The 22,543-nt window shown below is 45.0% G+C and overlaps 1 protein-coding gene and 2 non-coding genes across 8 annotated transcripts in view; all 3 read right to left on the bottom strand.

Annotated features, from left to right (window-relative positions):
• Positions 1-22,196, bottom strand: part of ZFR (zinc finger RNA binding protein) — a 55,120-nt gene extending 32,924 nt beyond the window's left edge. For 3 of the 6 annotated variants that reach the window (XM_083155048.1, XM_083155081.1, XM_083155075.1), the window contains exons 1-9: positions 22,039-22,196; positions 13,955-14,081; positions 10,459-10,540; positions 6,006-6,288; positions 5,288-5,392; positions 4,155-4,299; positions 2,603-2,848; positions 1,101-1,345; positions 409-603 (exon numbers count right to left, since the gene is read on the bottom strand). In XM_083155048.1, coding sequence (XP_083011174.1) covers positions 409-603; positions 1,101-1,345; positions 2,603-2,848; positions 4,155-4,299; positions 5,288-5,392; positions 6,006-6,288; positions 10,459-10,540; positions 13,955-13,991 — 1,338 coding nt within the window. In that variant the 5' untranslated portion in view covers positions 13,992-14,081; positions 22,039-22,196. The remainder of the gene's footprint in view (positions 1-408; positions 604-1,100; positions 1,346-2,602; positions 2,849-4,154; positions 4,300-5,287; positions 5,393-6,005; positions 6,289-10,458; positions 10,541-13,954; positions 14,082-22,038) is intronic. The other 3 variants (XM_083155054.1, XM_083155061.1, XM_083155069.1) reach the window with 3 other exon arrangements.
• LOC146045535 (small nucleolar RNA SNORA66) lies at positions 732-862 on the bottom strand. The gene has a single exon (XR_014465464.1). It is a non-coding gene; the product is annotated as a small nucleolar RNA SNORA66 (small nucleolar RNA).
• On the bottom strand, positions 10,257-10,388 carry LOC146045541 (small nucleolar RNA SNORA66). The gene has a single exon (XR_014465466.1). It is a non-coding gene; the product is annotated as a small nucleolar RNA SNORA66 (small nucleolar RNA).
• Positions 22,197-22,543: the final 347 nt, after the last annotated feature.

The raw sequence follows: 22,543 nt of genomic DNA, 5'->3' as shown, positions 1-22,543 counted from the left end.
AAGGGGTTTCGTTGCGCTCAGCCCCCTTTCTGAGTCCCGGCGGTCGGGATTGCGACATCGGGCTAATGACTGTCGGAATCCCGACTGTCAGTGTGTTATACCACACCTGTCCCTGTCAACGGTCCCTCCACAGTGAGTGCTTTGTCTCTGGCAGCAGATACTCTCTGGGAGGCCAGATAAAGAAAACACATTCATCATATTCAAAGGTTATCGCCGCCGGCAGCCACTAGAGCAGTGGTGTTAAACTCATGTCCCTTCAGCTGTTATGGAACTACACTGGGGGGGGGTCACGGCAGTTTAGAGCTATTTGAACAAATTTAGTTTTTTACATTTGTGCAACTTAAGAACAGAGAATTAAAATGGGTTTCACTCCAAACTCAGAGGTGTTCCATTTAGAGGTGAACATACCTTCTGGTGTTTAGCGCCTCTGATGTGGGCGGCATAGGCATCTGCCCCTGTGCAGGAGACGTCGCAGAGCTCGCAGCGGAGCTGGTTCTGGGTCCCGCGGATAGCCGTGCTGCTGCTGCCGCTGGTGTTTTGAGAGGCTTTTAAGGCCGCTTCTTTTTTCTTATGCTTTTGCCCTTCTAAATGCTCCTTGTAGGTCTGTTGGGGAAACAGAGTCCGAAGTGAAAAACATGGTTCCCAAAAGAGCCACAGTTGTAACAAGACCAAATACACTGAAGTCTCGGGCAGCGAGACGCGCGATCAGCCATGACGACAAGCTCGTTATATACTGTCATGTGGAAAGAAGGCAGCCGTAGAAATAAGAATCTACAGCTTCCAGTTTCCACACCAATTCATATAGCAAACGTGTTCCCCTGGCTCCTGCAACTGGATGCAGAGCTAGTGATCTAGTTTGCAAATAAGTAAAGCAATTTAAACTCATCTTACTAGGACAGATCGATATGTATGACGTATGGATCCAAGCCATACATTTCTAGGCTGACTAACTGTACAGCTTACAACAGTACACAAAATGCTGATGCATCCGAGCAGGTGATGACACATAGGTCCACCGTGAGAAGATAAACAAAGCTCTACAAAAAGGTGTTCATTTCTTTCCGCTATGGCTGCCAGTCAGAAGTAGATATGCAAGTTACCTGCGGACCAGCACAGCTAATCTTGCAGACATCACAGTAATGGATCTGAGGTGGTTTGGGAGGCTGTTTAGGCTTTAGTTGCTTATTTTGAAATGGAGGCTTTTTGGTAAAGTTGGTCCCGGTCCAGGCTGCGGTGGCGGCAGCCGCAGCAGCAGCTGCCGCCTGTTTTTGTTGTTGCTGCTGCTGTTGGTAATAAGACGAGGCGGCGGAATACACTGCTGCTTCGTAACCTGAGTAAGCCGCACCTGGGGAAAAAAAAAAAAAAAAATTGTGTAAAATTTTAGATTCAAGATAAAAGAATATAAAATTTAGGAGCTTGGAAAAAAGACCTAAAAAGCCTGAAGCCAGTATGATCCGTTGACATAAATGTTACCAGGGGGTGGCCAAATCGGTCTTGGAGATCTACCAACAGATCTCACTTTGCAGACCACCTAGCTGGTGCACAGGTGCAATCATTGCGAACTGTCACCTTTTCAAACATGCAGTGAATGCATTCCTAACTGACACATTCTACAGATCCACAGGTCGTCTGGAAAACATGAACTGTTGGCAGATATCGAGGACCGGTTTTAAAAATCCCTGAATTATGCAATTAAGGTTACTTGCTGGGAATCAATTTTATTCATACTGGCTGTCAGGTTCCTTAGATGTAGCAAACAGATTTAAAAAAAAAAATATGAGAGAAAAGACACCCAACTTTCCCTCATGTTGACAGCCACCAAATAAGGTAATTGCTAACCAATATTCAGTTATTGAAAATAAATGTAGAAAATTCTAGAAGCAACAAAGCCACAGGTATGTTTTAAAAACAGACAAAAAACCCAAACAAATGTAAACTTATTTGGCACATTTATTACTAGTGTTTTGAGCTCATTGGGACCCAGTAGCAAGCGCGAGTACCCGTGAACAGATACTAGGATACAAGTGCGGTGTTTAATTGTAACGGTGAGAGTTGGTTTGGGGAGTAAAAGCAGTAAAAACAATTGGTTCCCAATTTTCTACTCATTTACATGATTAATTCTATCAAAATTTGTGTGATTAACACAAGTGGATATGAGGCCTAACCACGCTGAAGTAGTAAATCATAGAAATCTTACCCTCCCTCCCAAAATATTGACTAATGCAGGGGTTCCCAAAGTTTTTGAATCACGGCACCCCAAAGCATCAGAAATGTTTTTGCGGCACATTTGTCCATAATTTGACTATTATAATGGACATAAAAAACTTGAATTGGTCCTGAACCACCAACCCAGGGCACCCCTGCAAGTCCCCCAAGGCACCCCAGGGTGCCACGGCACACAGTTTGGGAACCACTGGACTAATGTATTGAATTAGAACAGGGTAAACCTGTTAACATGCAATACTGCCACACATTGAATCCCCCCCCCCCCCCCCCCAAGTCTCAAAGGCTTAACAACCCAACATCAATAACTACCCCACTCCATAAAGAACTGCTTATAGCTGTATGCCCGATATTAAATGGAAAATGTAGAAGAGATTACCAGAGTAAGTAACAGCAGTTGTGCTGTAGGTGGCGCTCTGTGTGTATGAGGGCACCACAGTGGCGGCAGCAGCAACAGGCTGCACAGTGGAGGACACTGGGTATATCGAGAAGGTAGTCGTAGCAGGACTAGGGTTAGCCGGTTTGATTGCAGTCACTTGTCGAGTCTGTTGCGCCTGAGTGTATTGAGCAGCACCCTGGCTGTAGCCAGCCTTGGGGGCAACTGGAAAAGACAATGCGAAAGGAGCTGGTACAACGGGAGGAAAAAGAGATGTGTTGCATAAAATAATGTGGTTTAGTTGCAGTTTGGGTAATTTTTTAAAATACTTTACCAAATTAGTACATTTCTATAGTATTTGCTATCTAGCTTTGTATAATACATACAGTACACACCAGGGGCAGCACCAGCTGTGGAGCTGTAGGTAAGTCTGTTATTCTTAGAGCAGCCGCACCAACTGCCACCCCAAGCACTACCGGCCTGGACTCATTGGCAGTGGGTGTGGCTCTTTAAATTGTGGACTGTGCTACAGTTCCTCCTCTGGAGCCGCCGCTGGTACTAATCAAATCATAGAAATCCTTTAAATCACTTTTCAGCCATGCAGAGAAAAATAACTTCATAAGCTATTTAGCTATAGCAGTGATTACTAGCCGACAAGTAACGACCATAGCCACTCATTAAATATACTGTACTGTAAGCATATGCCTCTTACTGCTCTACTAAAACAATGCATACTGTATTGGTACATTAAACACAAATATACACTGTACTGGCAGACCAAGATAAGACATTTACTGTATTGTACACTAAAGGCATAAATAATATTAGGCATATTATTCAAGTGATAATTATACCATAAAGGTGCATTAAAGCAATACATAAACTTTAGCCATACACTAATGCAATAAATACTGTACGGATTCTCTAAGGCAATGCATATACAGTACAAAAATCTAAAGCAATACATATACAGTTATACAGTACAGACACACTAATGTAATAAGCATACGTTACAGTTATGTTGTAATGAGGCCGGATACAGACTGAAATCAGGCCTTAGTAATCTATTGGGCCACTGCCTACATAATGGGCCGTATTCAAAGCTGTTTTTGCCAGAAGCCACAGGAGGGAGCCCAAAAGAGCTATTCAAATGTTGCTCCATTCGAGCGCGTCAAGATGCCGGTGCTAGCAAATTCAGCTCGTAACCCCTTGGGGTGGCAAGTTGAAATCTGCAAAGAATCACCTGTTTGGGTGATTCTTTCCCCGTTGTGCCCATTTGTTTGGTCGGGATAAGCAGCTACGCGTTGGCTAAACCAGATGTAGAGTGTAAGATATCATCAATTGCAGATCTACCAACAAGCTCTCGTCATTTTAGATGGGAGATCGGGAGCGATGGGACAATTGAATACGGCCAAACGTGCATTCTGGGTGGCTTAAGGGTAAGCTTTGCGGAAAGTGCATTTATATAGACGCCAGTGTGCTAAAGGCATGTAATGTATCATCTAAAGTAACATTTGCAATGCTATTTTGCAGAAAAGATAATAACACAACCTACCTGTCTGGTAGTAGGATTCCGCCACAGATGGCTGCGGCTGAGCAGCAGCTGCTACAGCTGCGGCGGTTGCAGTGGGCTGCTGGTAGTACTGCTTGCTGTCATAGGCCACAGCAGGAGCCGTAGACCTGACATACGAATACGTATCCTAAAGGAAGGAAAACCAAAGTTTATCTCAATAAAAATCATGCACCATAAATACCCTCAGCTAATGCATAGTTAAAGGTGTCCATAAAGGCTCCTACAAAGAACACTCTTTGCGCCGCATTCAGACCCTATCTGCATGCTTAGTCTGCCACTAGCCATCAGCCAACATTTGGTGCAGAACACCGGTACATTGATGCTTCTGTCCAATCAAAAAGCTGCAGTTTCATCCTCAAACTCTTCCTAGGCATAAACACCCCAATTCCAACCCAAATCACCCTCCTTCCATCAACAGTTTAGGTGTTATTGCAGTGTGCGAGTCTATATCAACCATCTATGCACTTGGGTCCTGAGCTTCACCAAACGCTCTACACACGATACGCTGCGCAAAGAAGAGTACATCCAAACTTTGCAACAGGCCTCCAGTGTATTACATTTTTGTTTATACACTGGATTAGATACATTCAATTAAATACAAAATACACAGATTACCCGTCTCAGATTCCACACTGTCTGTATTATTACCTATAAAAGTTCTATCTGCATTTTAAAGACATTTCAAATGCTTAGGGGGGTATTCAATGCCGGGTGATCTATTTCACCCAGGCGGAAATATCGTCAGTTTCCGACAAGATTAGGTCAAATGGACATTCGGCCTATTCAATGTTGGCTCAATTTCGATAAAAATAGCCGGCAGTCAAAAACGGCCGCAGATTCCACAATCTAGGGGCCATTTTCAAAATTGCAGATTCAACTTTAAACAAAAAGTCTAATACTGATGGCCGATATTTCTGCCTGGCAACATTGAATACCCCCCTTAGAGCTCAAAGCTCAGAACTGCCATAAACTAAAGCCTGCCATATTTCTACGGTATATATGGGCCATAGGTCGACAGTGTCCGAGTCAGCAGGTTGACAACACATGGGCAAAATTGACAGTGTCGACACATGAACGAGTTGACGTGTTTTTATTTACTCTATTTTGATTCATACTTTATCATCAACGCGGACTCCAACTGGAAACGGTAAAGTGTGGTTCGGAGCATGGCGAGGGGACGCGGTAGAATAATTTGGGGTCCATGTGCTGAAATCTACAAACTGACACAAAAAGATTTAAAAAAAAAAAAAACTCATGTCGACCTTTTGCATGTGTCCACCATTTCAGTGTCCACCTACTTGCCCGTCGACCCTTTATAACAGACATTATTACAAGGAACGTTGGGAGTACTTGAGTTTCTCATCTCAGACACTGGTGAATTATAAAAGTACTTAGCCACGGTATAGTCACTAGAAAGTAAAAAACACCCTAGCCCATCGGACCCCACTGCGGGCTTCTACATTTTCCCCCCAAGGCAGACGTCGGCGGGTGGGCTCGCCCCCACACAAGTGGCGTCGGCGGGCCCGCCGCATATGAAGGGCCCCTTTTCCTCCAGCACCCTGCCCTCCTGGGATGCTGGAAGGAACACTAGTCTCCAATGTGTCACCCTTATCTAGCACTTTCCTATATAGAGTGTTAGCTTTCACAAGCAGGGCCCTCTTCCCTCATGTCTTCCCTACTGCCTACAGTGACACTTAACCCTTGGGTACTGAGGATGAAGACAATTATTCCACCAATTGACATGAAAATCTGCTAATACACAGAAATGGTCTGAGCCAAACAATTCCCCAAGCCTCCATTTACCAATGGTAGATGCAGATTATGTAACATTACCTGGTAATTTTGTGTTGTGACCGGCGGTGGCGGTGGGGGAGCCTCCTGCTGCCGCTGGGCGTAGCCATAATCTGTTGCGGTGTGAGCTGTCGGGTAGCCGCCGTAAGCAGCTGCAGTTGCAGCAGCGGCCACAGCGACAGGTGCAGGACGAGCTACAGCTACTGTGGCCGGCGTGGGGGCGTAGGCTGCGGTTACCGTGTGAGCAGCTACAGGAGCCTGATGAACGGTATAGCTGCCCACTGTCGTCGGATGGGAGTAGGCTACTCCTGATGCTGGCTGCTGGCTGATGAGAAAGGAGAAAATATATTCCATTAGACATTAAGTTACATCAGTGGAATTCCTCAGTGATCCTAAACGCCTCTAACAGCCCCCATACACTAATCCAATCTATCACATGCAATACCATGGCAACTGCCAGCCAGGGTCCTTTAACATTTGATGTATCCTATGTGACCCCCAGCAAATGCTGCCGGATTCAACTAATCTTATGTGCAGCACTTGTGGGCAACGGACTGGATTTGGAGGGTAGGCGCCTAACATTTGGTCACTTTTCACCCAATGGGGGTTATTCCGATTCACTCGGAAAGTCAAAATTACTCTCTAATGGACAAAACCATGTGCCCTGCAGGTGGGGAAGATGTAACATGTGCAGGGAGAGTTATATTTGGGCTTTTTATTGTTTCTGTGCAGGGTAAATACTGGCTGCTTTATTTTTGCACTGCAATATAGATATCAGTTTGAAGTACACCCCCCACCCAAATCTAACTTTGTGACTTTCCGAGTGAATCAGAATAACCCCCCCATAGCTCAGCCTGATCCGTCAGAATCGGGTGAAAAGGGCCCAGACCATATAAGCGTTTGGCAAGCTTAAAACTTACATTTACAACTGCAAAAAGACCACACCATGCAGCGTACACTGCAACAGCATCACAACAGATGACATGCGGCTGGTTCCAACGATCCCCAGCCAAGGTTTTAAGGTTATGATAATAAAACAATGACCAAATCCTATGGTGGGAAGGAGCTATAGTGCAACACAAATGCTTTGGAGATATTAAGGCAGGCATTCAATATGGGATTCCGATTGTTGGAATGTCCTGACAGTCAGAATCTCAGACTTTTTCGTTCGATCGGACAGCAACTCGACAGTCGGAATTCAATGTTCCCACTGTCAAGTGTCAGAAAGTCTGTAGATTGGCGAAAAGAGCCGCGGACTGTAGTAAAAAAGCCGTGAACGCGACAATCCGTGCCCGTTTCCAACACAACAGCTCAGACTGGTGAAATAATTTGCTCCACCTGTGATCTTTTAAAATGTGCCAGTGAGTAATTAGTGCACCTGTGTATCTGTGAGGTGACCTGGAAAACGTGCATCATTGGGGGTCCCTGAGAACCGAGGTTGAGAACCACTAATGTACACGGTCATTCTGATAACACAATCACTGTTCTGGTGACATGGGGCCTTATTCTAGTTCACTCTTTCTGACAACATCCTTCTTAGATGGACAAAACCATGTGCACTGCAGGGGGGCAGATGTAAAATAGGCAGAGACCATTAGATTTGGGTGAGTTATTTTGTTTCTGTGCAGGGTAAATACTGGCTGCTTTATTTCTACACTACACTATACACAATATAGATCTCACTTTGGAGTAAAACCGCACCCAAATCTAACTCTCTCTGCACAAGTTACATCTGCCCCCCCCTGCAGTGCACATGGTTTTGTCCAGCTAAGAAGGATTTTGTCAGAAAGTGAACTAGAATAACCCCCATAGTGAGGAGAAGGAAGCTCACTGTTACAGCTTTTCACATGTTCTGCAGATCACACAGATGGCAAGCTCCCTTGTCCAACAGCATCGGCCAATGCCTGATTGCAGCCACATCCCTGATCTCCACTAACGTCATAATGATAAAGAAGTGGAGAAGGCTGACCAAAACATAATGTGGGGACTACTAAAAAAGTGGGAGCTTCCCTTTTATTACAGGACCTCTGATCTCTGCTACCTGCCGCTGATGGGAATGCGTTACACATCAGCATAGTATAATGACAGCTAATCTGTAACCACATTATAACAATAAGTGTGACAAAACAGGGAAGCTGGAAACATGAATAGTGTTGAAGTCTAGAGCTGGGTACACACCAATAGACGTAACTGCAGATCAATTAATATTTCAGCATATCGTGATCTGCAGACAGTCACGACGGGAGGGGCCGGTGATTGACAGCTCGGTGGGCGGGCGCATGAGACCATTGAATGATTTCTCTCCCGTTCCTCTGCATGCGACAGCCACGTCACACAGCATTACAGCAGCCATCACTTGTAGATTCAATAACTTTCTCACATCAAGAGGTCATTGAGTTAACTCTTATTCTCATTCCCATTATGGTTTTCTCAAACATTGATGCAGAATAATTATAAAAACAAACAAACCAAAAAAAAAAAAAAAACACCACTAGAACAAAGGCTCCAAAAATTATTTCAAGCAGCCTTAGGCGAAGAATTCAACTGCTGGCGAATGGCGCGTCAGAGAGACAATAGCCGTGATGTATGGCAGCTCGCAATCGTTCAGAGCCATTGGCTGCCCTCTAGGGTAACCAGCACTTTTGTGCTAATCTGGTATTCGGACAGCTCGGTGTAGAGTACGGGACGGGGTGCTAGCAATATGCCTTTGTCAACAATTTAATCTCATCCTAAAACTGTAGGGCCAGATTCAAATATTATTGCGCCGGCGGCCACTAGAGGGCACCCAACTGAGCTATTCAAATATATCGCCATTCAGGCCCGTATGGCTGGTGGCGCTGTCATTTCGGCTTTTGTAGTCTTGTGTGACTCAGCCTTGGAAGTGATTAAGGGGGAAATACATCAAGCCTGCCTAACATCTTTTAGCATGAACTTAATCAATGCTACCTAGAGGCTGATTGCTATGTGCAGCTTCTCTTCTTAGGAGACTTGACACCATTCCCCCTTAAAGTCCGGGCTTAAAGGCTGCACCCAGTGCAGAGTCATCGGCAGAGGTGAGGGCCCATAGCCGTGTTATATCCCATAGTGCTGCACAGCATCAATAGGGCTTAAGCAGAGCAGCAAACCTCTCATCCAGGCATGGATTAGCGGCCAGGAAACACATTGTAGAGGTGCAAAGGCTGCTGCCTAATCTCCATTCAATGCTCGCTACTTTGGCTATCAGGAAATGTTTCAGAAAACCTTAATAGAACAAGTGGTCTGAAACGTTTTAATCAGAACATGAAATCAGCGGTTTACACTCAATTAACTGGGCAGCTGATAAGTGCCGTCTGCAGCTACAGGCCAGGCGGCCGAGACACAGAGGGAGCTGGGAAACCACGGAATGCAATGGTGCCCGGATTGGTTACGAAATAGCAGCCAGAACCCCTGAGGCGCTACCCACATAGTGTGTAGGCATTTTACAGCAATAGAATATAAATGAATGTTAAAAGCAATGAGTCATTAATGTACAGAACATTCCGCAGCCAGGCATCACAAAAAAGTAGTCTGTTTAAACCAGAAAAACTAAATACTTTATGCTGTTTTATCAAATACACTTCTATAGTGTAATTCATGGGTCCTCAAACTGCGGCCCTCCAGATGTTGTGAAACTACAAATCCCAGCATGCCTTGCCACAGTTTTAACACTCCCTTATAGCAAAACTGTGGCAAGGCATGCTGGGAATTGTAGTTTCACAACATCTGGAGGGCCGCAGTTTGAGGACCCATGGTGTAATTAGGTAAAAGCTACTCAAAATGACATCTTCTGCAAAGTACTTTCACTTTGAGCTGTGACCGTTTTTAGCTTACAACTCTCCACCCCACCCCCCATCTGCTCCTACCTCCAATCTCTGTCTTCGCAGCTCCCCCTCTTCATATTAATCAAATTTGAAACATTGTTCCTGCACAAATTGCTTTCAGAAAAGGAGTAATTTGGTCCAGAGTGATCTCTAGTGGTCAGTGGCGGTACTTCACCTCATAAATGTGAGGAGTAGTTAGATATACACTAAACAAGTCAATACATGGGGCCTGATCTGCTGTAATGTCCATTACCAATGGCACCCAGAAGGCCTACCTAGGGGTACAATTACTGAGATGGGAGTTATATTGAAGATGGGATGTTGCCCATAGCAACCACATTGTATTATCTTCTAGCAACAGCGACACCGCAGGCAATAGGGAGCAACTGCACGGGTTTTTGAAAGTTGCATATTGCAAGCATGGACACGACATAAACAAGATGATCGGGCCACAGCGTGTGCTGGCATAGAAGCGGTGATCAGTCACATTTCTGAGGATCGGGCACTCCAAGTACCAGGCTTATTATAGCAAACATGTTCCCCTTGCTTCAGCAACAACATGCTGTGCTAGTGATCTTGTTTGCAAGAACTACAGTGACAGGTCCAATGGCACTGTACAAAACAGCATTATAAGAATAAGAATCGGTGTGTATTACCTGTACTGGGCAGCACCACCATGGGTAAAGCCAAAATAGTTGCCAGTAGCCATTTTGGCTTCTTCACCCAGCCGGCTGGGCACTGATATGAAAATAGAATAAAAAATGAAGTTACAGAACGCAGACAGTAACAATCCCACAGGCACATTCTGTCAGCATAAGTGATTATGATCTGTGAAATGTTTCAGCGTAACCAGAGGTAAGAGCGTCACTTGCTGGACTGTACAGTATAAGACCTGAAGCATCCGGTAAATGATTCTATTATTATCCCATAATCACCACCACTTTCTAAACATGACACAGCAGCAAATCTAAGGCCTGAACATTAGGCTTACTGCACTGCAGGACCCTCACAGAATGCATGGAGGAATTGCAGACACAGAGAGACCAGTTACCCTCTGATGCTGGGCAGTATCAGAAGCTACAATGGAAGTGTGTATGGTAGTGTTCACTCTAGAACCCAACATCTTTCAAAACCCGCGCACTTCCTCTTCCCTGCCTGGGATGTTGTTCTGCACTGTGGTGCTTCTAGTGTAGTGTGATCTGTATTTCAGCACAGAAATGCAGAGCAGACCTGTGCTAGCAGAGAGTGACACCTCAGGCAGGGAACAGGAACTGCACGGGTTTTGAAAGATGCAGGGTGCTAGAAGGAACACTAGTGTAAGGTATATGGTTCCAAAGACTCCATACCACCTTACAGGTGAGAGAGGCCACAGTCCAGCGTTTCTTTTGGACACTGCCCCCTCTGTTCACTTGTGCTTACTGCAACTGATGGAAAGGGGTGTCCACCTCAGTAATCATTGGTTACATAAACATTTCCAGTTATGATTACGTGGCAACTGATTTTTATTGCATTTTAGTTTAAACTACATCAGTGACCATAAAAGATTATTACTTCTCAAATTCAAATACAGAGGTCCTCAAACCATTGTTGCAATGTCTCTTCTTGGAGTGTCAGGACACAAAACTGCTTCCGGGAGACTATTTACATGAAAGACTTGTAGCAGGGTTGGTAAAAAAAAAAAAAAAAATTGGTACTTCTGTATTATCTGGGCGACCAATTTTTTCATTGCATGCCACTACTGAAGGCATGCGATGCTTCATTGTAAAGACCCGATTTTTAATTGTATAGTCCCCCATGGGTGATTTCATACCCCCACTATCAAACTACGCATGGAGTTGATTTTATATAGTGTGGAGAGCACAGCGAGCCACCGAGCCCCGCAGATTACTTTACATGTATTCTGCGTCCGCTCGCCACGCTTCGGGCTCGGTGGCTCGCCACACTATATAAAATCAACTCCATGCGTAGTTGGATAGTGGGGGTATGAAATCACCCATGGGTGACTATACAATTAAAAATCAGGTCTTTACAATGAAAAATCGCATTGCATGAATTGTATGCCACTATATTGCATGTGATGAAAAAAAAAAAAAAAAAAAATCGGGCGCCCAGATATTACATAAGTACCAAAAAATTCCTTTCTCTAAAAAAAAAATTAAAATAAAAAAAGCAGCTTTTATGGGGGTGTTTAAACCAATTTTTTTCCAATAACGTTTTAATTAAAGGAAAAATGTAATCCTGGTTTGTTATAATACTGTCCGCGACACATTGCTATGCATTAGAAACCTTGAACAACCATGTTTTAATGCTTTCCAACAAGGGGAAATTTTACTAAGATAGAAGTTCTATTGAAAATAGGCATAGCAATCAGATTCTAGTATCTTCTAGATCAGTGGTAGCCAACCCTAGTCCTCGAGAGCTACCAACAGTGCACATTTTCCAGACAACCTAGCTGCTGCACTCATTAATCACTGACACATTTTAAAAGATACACAGATGGAGCTAATTAGCTCACTTGTGATTCTGTGAGGAGACCTGCAAAACATGCACTGTTGGTAGCTCTCGAGGAATAGGGTTGGCTACCCCAGATCTAGAAGGTGCTAAATAAGAAGACTGATAGGTTGCTATGGGCAACAACCTATCTGCAATAGAACACCAATCTCAGTAAATTGACCCCTAACAATCCACAAGTTCAGCATTAGCATTGGATATGGTGCTGGCATTAAACATTAGTTTAGATGCCTTTTTCAGTCCCTGTTTCAAAACGCCAAATGAACAAAGCAAAAAAAAATAATAATAATTCTTTGTACACTAGCTGAAGATGATTGAGAAGTCAGTTGTTTAATAATGGGAAATACATTAGGATTAACACATTTTGGGAGGAGAAGCTTGATGCTAGGCAGATTTAGCACCTCTCTAATCCAAATCATCTCCCTTGATCTCGTTGTATGTGATTTACTGCATTGGTTCAGCTTACTTAAGGCGGCGAAACACCAGAACAATGGCCTTTATTCAGATCTGATCGCAGTATAAATTTGTTTGGAAAATGGGCAAAACCATGTGCACTGCAGGTGGGGCAGATGTAACATGTGCAGAGAGAGTTAGATTTGTGTGAGTTATTTTGTTTCTGTGCAGGGTAAATACTGGCTGCATTATTTTTACACCAATTTAGATTTCAGTTTCAACACATGCACATGTTACATCTGCCCCACCTGTACTGCACATGGTTTTGCCCATCTTCCAAACAAATTTGTCCGGCAATCCAATCTGAATAAGGGCCAATGTGCTGCATGTCTGATCTATTGGCTTCCACTGCGGTTGTAAGCGGACTGTACGTATGTTTAAAGCACATACGATCGATCATTCCATCGCACTTACAACCTGTATACGAGCAGGTTGTTTGCAGGTCGTTCTGGTGTATAGTGGCCTTTAGATAAAGACCACAAGCAACAAGAATGTGGAAAACCACCAGGTATACCCTTACAATAGGCTTTGATTTAAGAGGTCACGGTGTTGTTTTCTAGCAGATTTCTTTAGCTTTGCATTCAAAAACAAACTGCATAAATCCAATCTCATTCCCATGCCTGAAGCTGTGTTATTAGGTAGACGATGCACCAGTAGGAGCTTGCAATCAACTACAAGCATACAGGAGTCGGAAGCAGAGCGACAACACACGCACAAAAAAAAAAAAAAAAACTTTGTACGTGGACAAATCATATTGCACTGCAACCGATGCAAATACATGTATTTTTTTTTTTTTTTTTTGCATGCAGGTCTGCTTTGGCATGTAGACCAAACACAGCTTTATACTGAGCTAGGACATCACCCATCCAAATAAAAGTCTCTGCACATTATAAATCTGTACCAGGTACAAGGTTACTTCTTATTTTCTTTGCTCCCCACTCAGCCTCAGTCTGAATATACAGTAGTTCATATAAAAGCCACTTGGGGGCTACTTCTTTTAAACAATTGAGATCACAATAGTGGTAGACATACTTTAAGCACAATTGCCTTTAAAACAGAGTGGCGATAACCAGCCAGCACACCTTAAGCATACATTCGCATAATACAGGTAAGTTAATGAAATGTCTGGAAGTATAACACAAGGCACGGCATAGGTCGCTGGAAGGAAATCAATCTGCAGGTACTTACCATAGGTGAAGGAAACTACAGGGCATATAGGAATCATGGGTTCTTCTGTTTCTTGGCAAACCAAACACTTTTATCGCCTGTTCATAACTTACACGAACAAGCTGCGAGAACGGTTTCGGTGCAAAACCTGTAAAGAAAAGAGAGGTGCAAAGTCTGTTATCAAGGAGAAAGTTCAGGCAGGGGGCTGAAAGCTGCTTATATTAATCAGCCGTCTTATTACTGTCTACAGAGCTGAGGAGGATAATAGGACATCCAGAGAGACGGCTTTCTCTCAATACAGTGTACAGGAATCGCGAACCCTGATGACGAGCCAAGCAAGGCACAAACAACACAGATACATGACATTGGTGTCCTGCATGACTGTCCCACACATGGGCCATACACACGCTGGCCTTACAGTATGAGAGGAGGATAATATATGGAAGCGGCATGAACATATATTATCCAAAATGGGTATATATCTAAAAAAAAAAAAAGAGCTAGCTCTAAATTATTTTGGAAATCGATTCATTCTAAACATAGAATCGGTAGAAGATAAAAATTGTAAGAACGATATATCTGGTACATTTGAATGAATGATCCTTAAACTGGGTACACACTATAATATCGACGGTGCTGCGGGACAAAAGATATAGCGCTAAATCGCTGAACGATATCCATAACAATATTGTTTGGTGAAGTCACCAGGATCCCTGCCGAACGTGCTGACGCATCGTTAATGACCCGCAGGAGCGCACATCGTTAACCATATGAGGGGGTGAGATTCAATAAAATTGTTTTTTTGCAATTGCACCCGTTTTCACTGCTATTGAAGGCATTTGAAAGCCTATTCACTTTTTCAGCAAAAAGGCATAGGCTAAAAATGCCTCAAAATGTGCTGAAGATGGATGCAATTTCACCAGCAAAGTGGCGAAAACACGAGGTTAAGAGGCCGATTCACCAAGCCGGGTATTTTTGGCACTTCAGAATTTTACACCTAGGTGAAAAATCATCCGTCCAATTGAAGTTCTAAAATAAAATAACCTGGAAAAAAAGTGCACATTTTCCACCTAGGCGAAAATTTGGATGTTAAATACTGAACGTCTCCCTATGATCTACCATCACTTTAGATGGGAAATTGGGTGCAATATATCATTTGAATACAACCCACAGCGTCTTTAGGTCAATAGTGAATAGGTTGATACCATATGGTCGGCATAAACATGGCTGAAATAGCTATTGCTAACACATGAAAGAGTAAACACTTTACTTTTTCATACATTACTGCACTCAACCGGAGTCCAAGTGGATGGCAAAGTGTGTATTGAGACACTTGGCCAAAAGCGTGGCAAGTGAAGTGAGCCATGCACTAATTCGGAGATCACATGCTCAGGTGTCAACACTGACACCAAAAGAAAACTGTGACAACTCATGTCAACCTTTTCACGTGTCAACCTTGTACATGTCTTCATCGTAGTCTGTACCTGAATGTTATCAACCAACAATTAGGTACAGAGCAGTCTGTGATCAACACCCAGAACACAGCTTGACTGTACACCAACAGCAGGAGAACACTGCCGGGAATTTGGTTGGAGATGGTAAAACGTCAAAGTCCGGCAAGTGCTATATATACACACGTACTGATTTTTTATAGGATCTCTATTTTATTTCTTTTTTAGAATTTATTTGCATTCTAGAACCTAGAAAATAATAAGGAAGAAAAGTATAATTTTAGAAAATTCTGTACTCTTTACCTAGAAGGGCGCAGATCGCATGTACTAAAAAAAATCGCATGCGATGCGACCGACGCGATTTCCCATAGGGAACAATGTTAAATGTCCCAATTGACCCGATTTTCCATAGGAAACAATGTTAAATGTCCCACAGAGGCCAAATAGGCACCCTGAAGTGTGAAATGGCCCCCCCAATTGTTAATGCCACCCCACGATCAACGCCAACCCGAAGCGCGGCGGTACGCGTCCTACGACCTTTTCATACCCCCACTATCCACGTCGGCGTGGAGTTGAGAATAGAAAGTGTGGCGAGCGCAGCGAGCCCCGCGAGGGGACGCGGACACCTTCACAGGTATACGCGTCCCCTCACGGGCTTCACAGCTGTCCGCGTCCCCTCGCCACACTTTCTATTCTCAACTCCACGCCGACGTGGATAGTGGGGGTATGAAAAAGTCGTAGGACGTGGGCTCGCTGCGCTCGCCACGCTTCGGGTTGACGTTGATCGTGGGGTGACGTTAACAATTGGGGGGGCCATTTCACACTTCAGGGTGCCTATTTGGCCTCTGTGGCCCATTTAACATTGTTCCCTATGGAAAATCTGGTCAATTGGGCCATTTAACATTGTTCCCTATGGAAAATCGGGTCAATTGGGACATTTAACATTGTTCCCTATGGGAAATTGCGGTCATCGCGTCGGTCGCATCACATCGTGGGCGCCCTTCTAGGTAAAGAGTACCGAAAATTCTGACAACTCTAAAAAACTTACAATTATCCACGAGCCGGAGACGAATCTGTATTGTTGCAAATGGATTGCCGATCCGCGGCCGTTTCCGACTATCAGCGCACGTTTTAGCCGATGCAGGGAATATATTCCACCAGTCGGAAGAACGGAGCCCCAAATTGAACATTTGACCTAATAATGGCCCTTATTCTGGTTGGTGCGGTCAGAGCCGCACACGGGGCTCCGACCGCACAAACCAAGGGCCGCCCACCGGACGGATCGCCACGGCCGTCCATACACGGACGGCTGGCGATCCGCACAAAAATGGTGGAGGCTACGCCTCCACCATGGTGGGAGCTGCCCCCTGCCTTCGATGGTCGACGACCATCGAAGGCAGGCCCGCACGCCGCGGCAGCTCCCGCAAGCTCAGACCACACGGACAATCGTCCGTGTGGGAGCTTGTAAGGGGGCTGAAAGCTGACATCCGGCGACGTCAGCTTTCCGCCCCCATGTCATGGTAATGAGGGCGTCATGCCCTCATTACCATGCATACGCCCCGCGTTTGCATGGGAACGCCCATGAAACGCGGGGCGTACACATAGGGAAATGAGGGGCTGAAGCCCCTCACGCCCCTATACGCCCCCTTTGCGGCGGACGAAATCCGTCTGCGGCGAAGGGGGCTGCACATGCGCAGAATGACCTCTGCGCATGTGCAGACAAAAAACATCGGCGGTACGGCCGCACGCGGGCCGTACCGTGCCGATCAAAATAAGGGCCAATGTTGGAAATGGCCACTATTTCTGCCCGGCGAATATAGCAACCTTTATTAAATACCCCCCCCCCCCCCCCATCATCTACATACGTATTAAACGACAGGGGCCGCGGCCGATATAATTAGCATCCGCCATGATATTGCGTGTACACACTGAACAATAATGGCCGCTGATATCGATCAGCAACGTCACCAGGACCCTCTGAACAGGCATGCCATTTGGCTTTATGTTCAGAAGACATCAATTATTGTTAATGACACTGAGTGTACACACTAGATGATATTGTTCACAATATCGCTCAGAAGCCCCTTTCTAAGCGATATTGTTCACAATATCCTCTAGTATGTATGGGACTTTATTCATCTTATCAAGAGCCAATGCATCAAAAAGTACTAGAAATGGCCTCAAAATGGAGCGCATTCCATCGTCATGATGTCCACCCACCCAGGAATTCTTATACTACTTTTCCATTAAATTCCAAGTCCAACACTAGATTTAGAAGAGACTTTCCACTGCGGTGCCAATCCAGGTTATTATGATCAACGTTTACACTGCCGTAGCTTGTAGATGACATCATCTCCTTGCGCAGGACTGAGGCTCTTCCTGCTTTATAAACGGGTCCAGAGACGTATGACCTAGGTTACCTCTTTACACTTAGCCTTACACGAGTCCTTCCTGGAAAAACCGTGCTCAATGGCAGGATGGGATACTAGAGTCGAGCCGTTTCCACCGACATAAATTCCAGGTTGTTACATGTGCGATAACCCGGGTTATTCGTTTCAGTGGAAACGGGATATAATAAACTATAAGGGGAGCATTTATTCAGTGTGATGATACTGGCCCTTTAATGCAAATGTTGTCCTCACACAAAACAAAGTATTTTGTTTTGTGTGTGGACAAGGCTTGCATTAAAGGGACAATATTTTACTTGTCTCTTGTCATCTCCACTTTTGGTTACCCTTTGTGCATTATATATAACTTTGTAATAAAAAAAAAAGTATTCACAAATGCTTTGGAAGTCATTCTTTGTCAGTTTTGTATTCAGCTGCACAAGGGGTTTATGCGCAATAGTGTTCTGTTATTTCCACTTAACGGATGGTGTAATGGTTAGCATCGCTGCCTCCCATTGCTGAGGTCATGGGTTCAATTCCCAACAAGTCCCTAACTGTGCAGAGCTTGTATATTCTCCCTTTGCTTGCGTGGGTTTCCTCCGGGTGCTTTGGTTTCCTCCCACAAAATGTAGGTTAATTGGCTCCCAATAAAATTAACCTTAGAATGAATGTGTGCATGTACATGTGAGCTCCACTGGGGCAGGGACTGATGTGAATGAACAAATATTCTCTGTAAAGCGCTGCGGAATGTGTGCGCTGTATAAATAACTGGTAATAAACAAAAGATAATGGTAATAAATTTATATAATTCCTTAAACATAAATGTTATATAAGATGCATTTAGGAAATTATGAAACTATCTCAAGCATCTTAGATGGAGAAAGCAACATTGTTTCTCACCATCTATTAAGCAAAAAAGTGCAGACAAAAATCACATTATCTGCTTTTCCATTGCAGTTGCCATAACCTTGCAGCCCCTATTGGTAACAATGGTGGTTATGCAGAACCAGTATTTAAATAGGACTCGCTTGTCATCTTTTGTGCAAATTAGAACACCATAGTGCAATGGTTCCCAAACTGTGCGCCTAGGCTCCCTGGGGTGCCTCGGAACACTTGCAGGGGTGCCTCAGGTCGCTGGTCTAGAACCAATTCTAATTATTTTTGGTCAATGAAATAGGCAAAACCAGTGCTTCCAGTTATAGAATATGTGGGTAAACAGAAGTGAATCAGGTTTTTCACCACATAACTGGACTTAAGGATAACATTTTATCCCAATTTATTTCATGTTAATATTTTTTTTTTCTGAAATTCTCAGTAACAAACTCTTGGCCTAGGGGTGTCGTGAAAAATATGCTGATACTGTAGGGTGCCCTGATTCAAAAAGTTTGGGAACCCCTGCCATAGTGGTCAAATCAGTAGAAACAGCTCCACCTGGGAATCCCACAGCGCAAGTGAGGGTTTTCCTAAAACGGCAAGGCTAAGTGTGAACGTGTAACCCGGGTCATCATGTATGAACATTGTAAGTCACTGCAGGAAAAAAAAAAGTCACCTCCGCATCAGGATTGCGCAGATGCCAAGCTCCCGAACCCACTTGCTGGAGAGGTAGGTAGGCTTACGCAGAACATGTCTGGTGGGAATTGTTTTACTAAATAAAGTGCAAAGAGAGGTACAAATAATCGCAAAATGTGACGATAATTTACACACTACTTTATTAATTATATCCCTATACGTGCATCATGCTGCATAGTTAAAGGAATAGTGGTCAATTCAATAGCTCTCACCTGGGAGTCATAGCAGGACCCATAGGGCTGCGTATCAAAAACTGCGACTTTGGGGTAAGATAAGGGAGCATGAGGTGGTGCGGTTGTTGAGCTTCAATTCTGCTGCAACAGCAATTCGCCCACCTCACGGCTATTTGAATTGACCCCAAAGGGGGAGATGTTTCTAGCCTCTTAAAGAAAGGAAATGTGGGAAAGTAGCAAAGCTTTCCACACTAACCGGTCCGCTTCTAGCTAACTTCTTTGTTGCAGTGCGAATCTCCTCTTTAGAAGGCTTGAAACATTTCCCCCAATACCTTCAAGGTATACAGCTCAGGTTCCAGCAACCGGAACCCTGTGATCATGTGGAGATGGGAGGGGATCGCAATATCCCCTTACAAGTGTAACTGTACTCCTGCAATAAGGTTACCAAATACTATATATCTAATGGTAAAGTCATACTGTATATGACCTTCAGCAGGAGATTATATATCACCATTAATCTATCCTGTCACCCAATGATACTGCGGCTGAGCTAACTTCATTTCCACACCAGTGAGTTTCAATTAACTGTTGCATTACCAGTGTCATCACTAACGTTTTACTATCAGACATTGGAGTAAAGTTACACGGGATGTCCGGCTAAATAATGGGTACTTGTATACCTTCACGGCTCCCATCGCATGCCATATGTAGTGGCATGCGATGCGATTTTACCGGGTTTTTATGCATTTTTGATAAAAATCGCATAGCATGCGATCTGATGCAATGTCATTTTTCACTGAAATTATGGACATGAGTTGAAATCATGTAAAATACACCTCAAATGTCATTTTTCACACTGTACCACCCCCACTATCAAGGCCAACCGGAAGCGTGGCGAGCGCAGCGCGCCCGCGAGGGGCGGCGGTACACATCCTACAACCTTTTCATACCCCCACTATCCACGTCGGCGTGGAGTTGAGAATAGAATGTGTGGCGAGCGCAGCGAGCCCCGCGGATACCTTCACAGGTATCCGTGTCCCCTCGCGGGCTTCACAGGTATCCGGCTGCGCTCGCCACACTTTCTATTCTCAACTCAACGCCGATGTGGATAGTGGGGGTATGAAAAGGTCCTAGGACGCGTACCGCTGCGCTCGCCACGATTCGGGTTGGCGTTGATAGTGGGGGTGGTACAGTGTGAAAAATGACATTTGGGGTGCATTTTACATGATTTAAACTCATGTCCATAATTTCAGTGAAAAATTATATCGCATGCGATGCGATTTTTCCCTGTGCGATGCCCATCGTGGGAGCCGTGATACTACACAAGTACCAAATAATGCTGCAAAGGCAGGTAAATCTGCGTTGATAGATCCTGGCCGCTGCACTCCCGCAAAACACAACTGATAAGCCCTGGATTTGTAATACACTCCCAAGCCCCCACCCCAGGGTATAGAAAGATTTTGCAGAACGTGCTGCATATCTAACCATCGGACATATGTGCTAACATTGAGTAAACAAGCATCTCTTAATCATGGCCAATAAATTCCCACCAGCAGCTATAATGGTCACCTCCATCTCCTGGCAACTAGGGATGCCGATCCCAGGATCCTGCGATTTAGGGAAAAAATTGCCAGGATATCAACCCGAGGATTGGTGCCTCCAATCCTAGGATTTGGAGATCAAAATGCGCATTTCACCATCTGATGGACAGCGCTGACCACTATTCAGCTAAGAGTCTGCCTGTCAACCAGGTTGTGCACTGCGCAGCGTGATGTTAGAGGTCATGCTGCGCAGCCATGCACCTGACTGTCCCTTCAGCCATGACTGACCGCACTTTTGGACAGCTTCACAGCAGTTGTGGTGAGGCACACGGAGGACAATCCTGGAGTTTCTCATATGCCAGGATTGTAAAAAAAATATCCTGGCATTGGCTTCCCTACTAGCAACACGCCGTGAGGCCTGGATGAGCACAGTAACTGTAACTAATGGCAACATCAAGATTGTAAGGTTTCCTGAACGTTTCTGCATGATCAGGGGCAAAACGTGCTATAGAGCTAGAATGGACAAAGTGGAGATATTGGTGAACTTGTTTTCCCACATTAGATTGCAAGCTCCTATGTGCAACTGCAAACCCATTTAGGCCTCACTTTAGTACAGGATGATGCGAGCACAACCCCCTCGGTGGGTGTGGTAGGGCATTACAGGAGACCACAGTAGACAATGGGCCGGTAAGGGGCAGGTTACCTCAGCAGTTATAAGGGCACAGCCACCTGCTTACCCGACGCCATTTTCTGCCCCTCCCCCCCAAGCCATCCTCCTGCACACGGTCCTCACGGATGATGCCCGGGCCACCAGGAGAGCACACCGGTCACCGGGACGTCACCCACACCTGGTGCAGGGGAATAGGCCGGGCGCGGTGACTGGAGGCTGAGGTGCCCAGACCTTGCACTCTACCTCCACTCCTCGCACCCCGGGCCCTCTCCCGCCTCCCCCGGACCACCAGCCGTTCTCTTTGCCTCGCTTACCTGTTAGATCTCAGACCCGCGTCCGACTGAACCACCGCAATCCTCTCCGACAGGAACTGACGTGCGCCGGTCCGTCCGCGATGCTGAGAGAGCGAGGTGGGAGGAGAGAGCAAGTGTGACGACACACCGCGGCACTGCGTAACGCCAGAGACGGCCATCTTGCGGCTGGCAGAGGGGGGTGGAAGCCGACAGCGTCCTGGCCTAGTCAAAGCGTTCCAGCAGCCGCTAGGTCGCTTGCCAACCAGTGACGTCACGGCGCAAGGGACGTCTTGCCCACGTGGTCTCTAACTGCTGGTGCTGCGAATATTCTAGAAAAATGTGTGTGTGTGTGCACTGTGCAGCGGTCACACGGTACACTGCAGTCAGTGTTGAGGGTCGTCCTGTCTGTTTACCTTAGTTATAACAAGATATATCTATTTATTATAGATATATAGCATATCAATTCGATTACACATACTGAGATATATATAATATATACACACACACTGCTCAAATTAAGGGAACA

The sequence above is a fragment of the Crinia signifera genome, chromosome 1 (genome assembly GCF_055691185.1).
Source record: "Crinia signifera chromosome 1, ASM5569118v1, whole genome shotgun sequence".
NCBI lineage: Eukaryota > Metazoa > Chordata > Amphibia > Anura > Myobatrachidae > Crinia > Crinia signifera.
The sequence above is the reverse complement of the archived record's forward strand: the minus strand, read 5'-3'. Positions and strand labels throughout refer to the sequence as shown.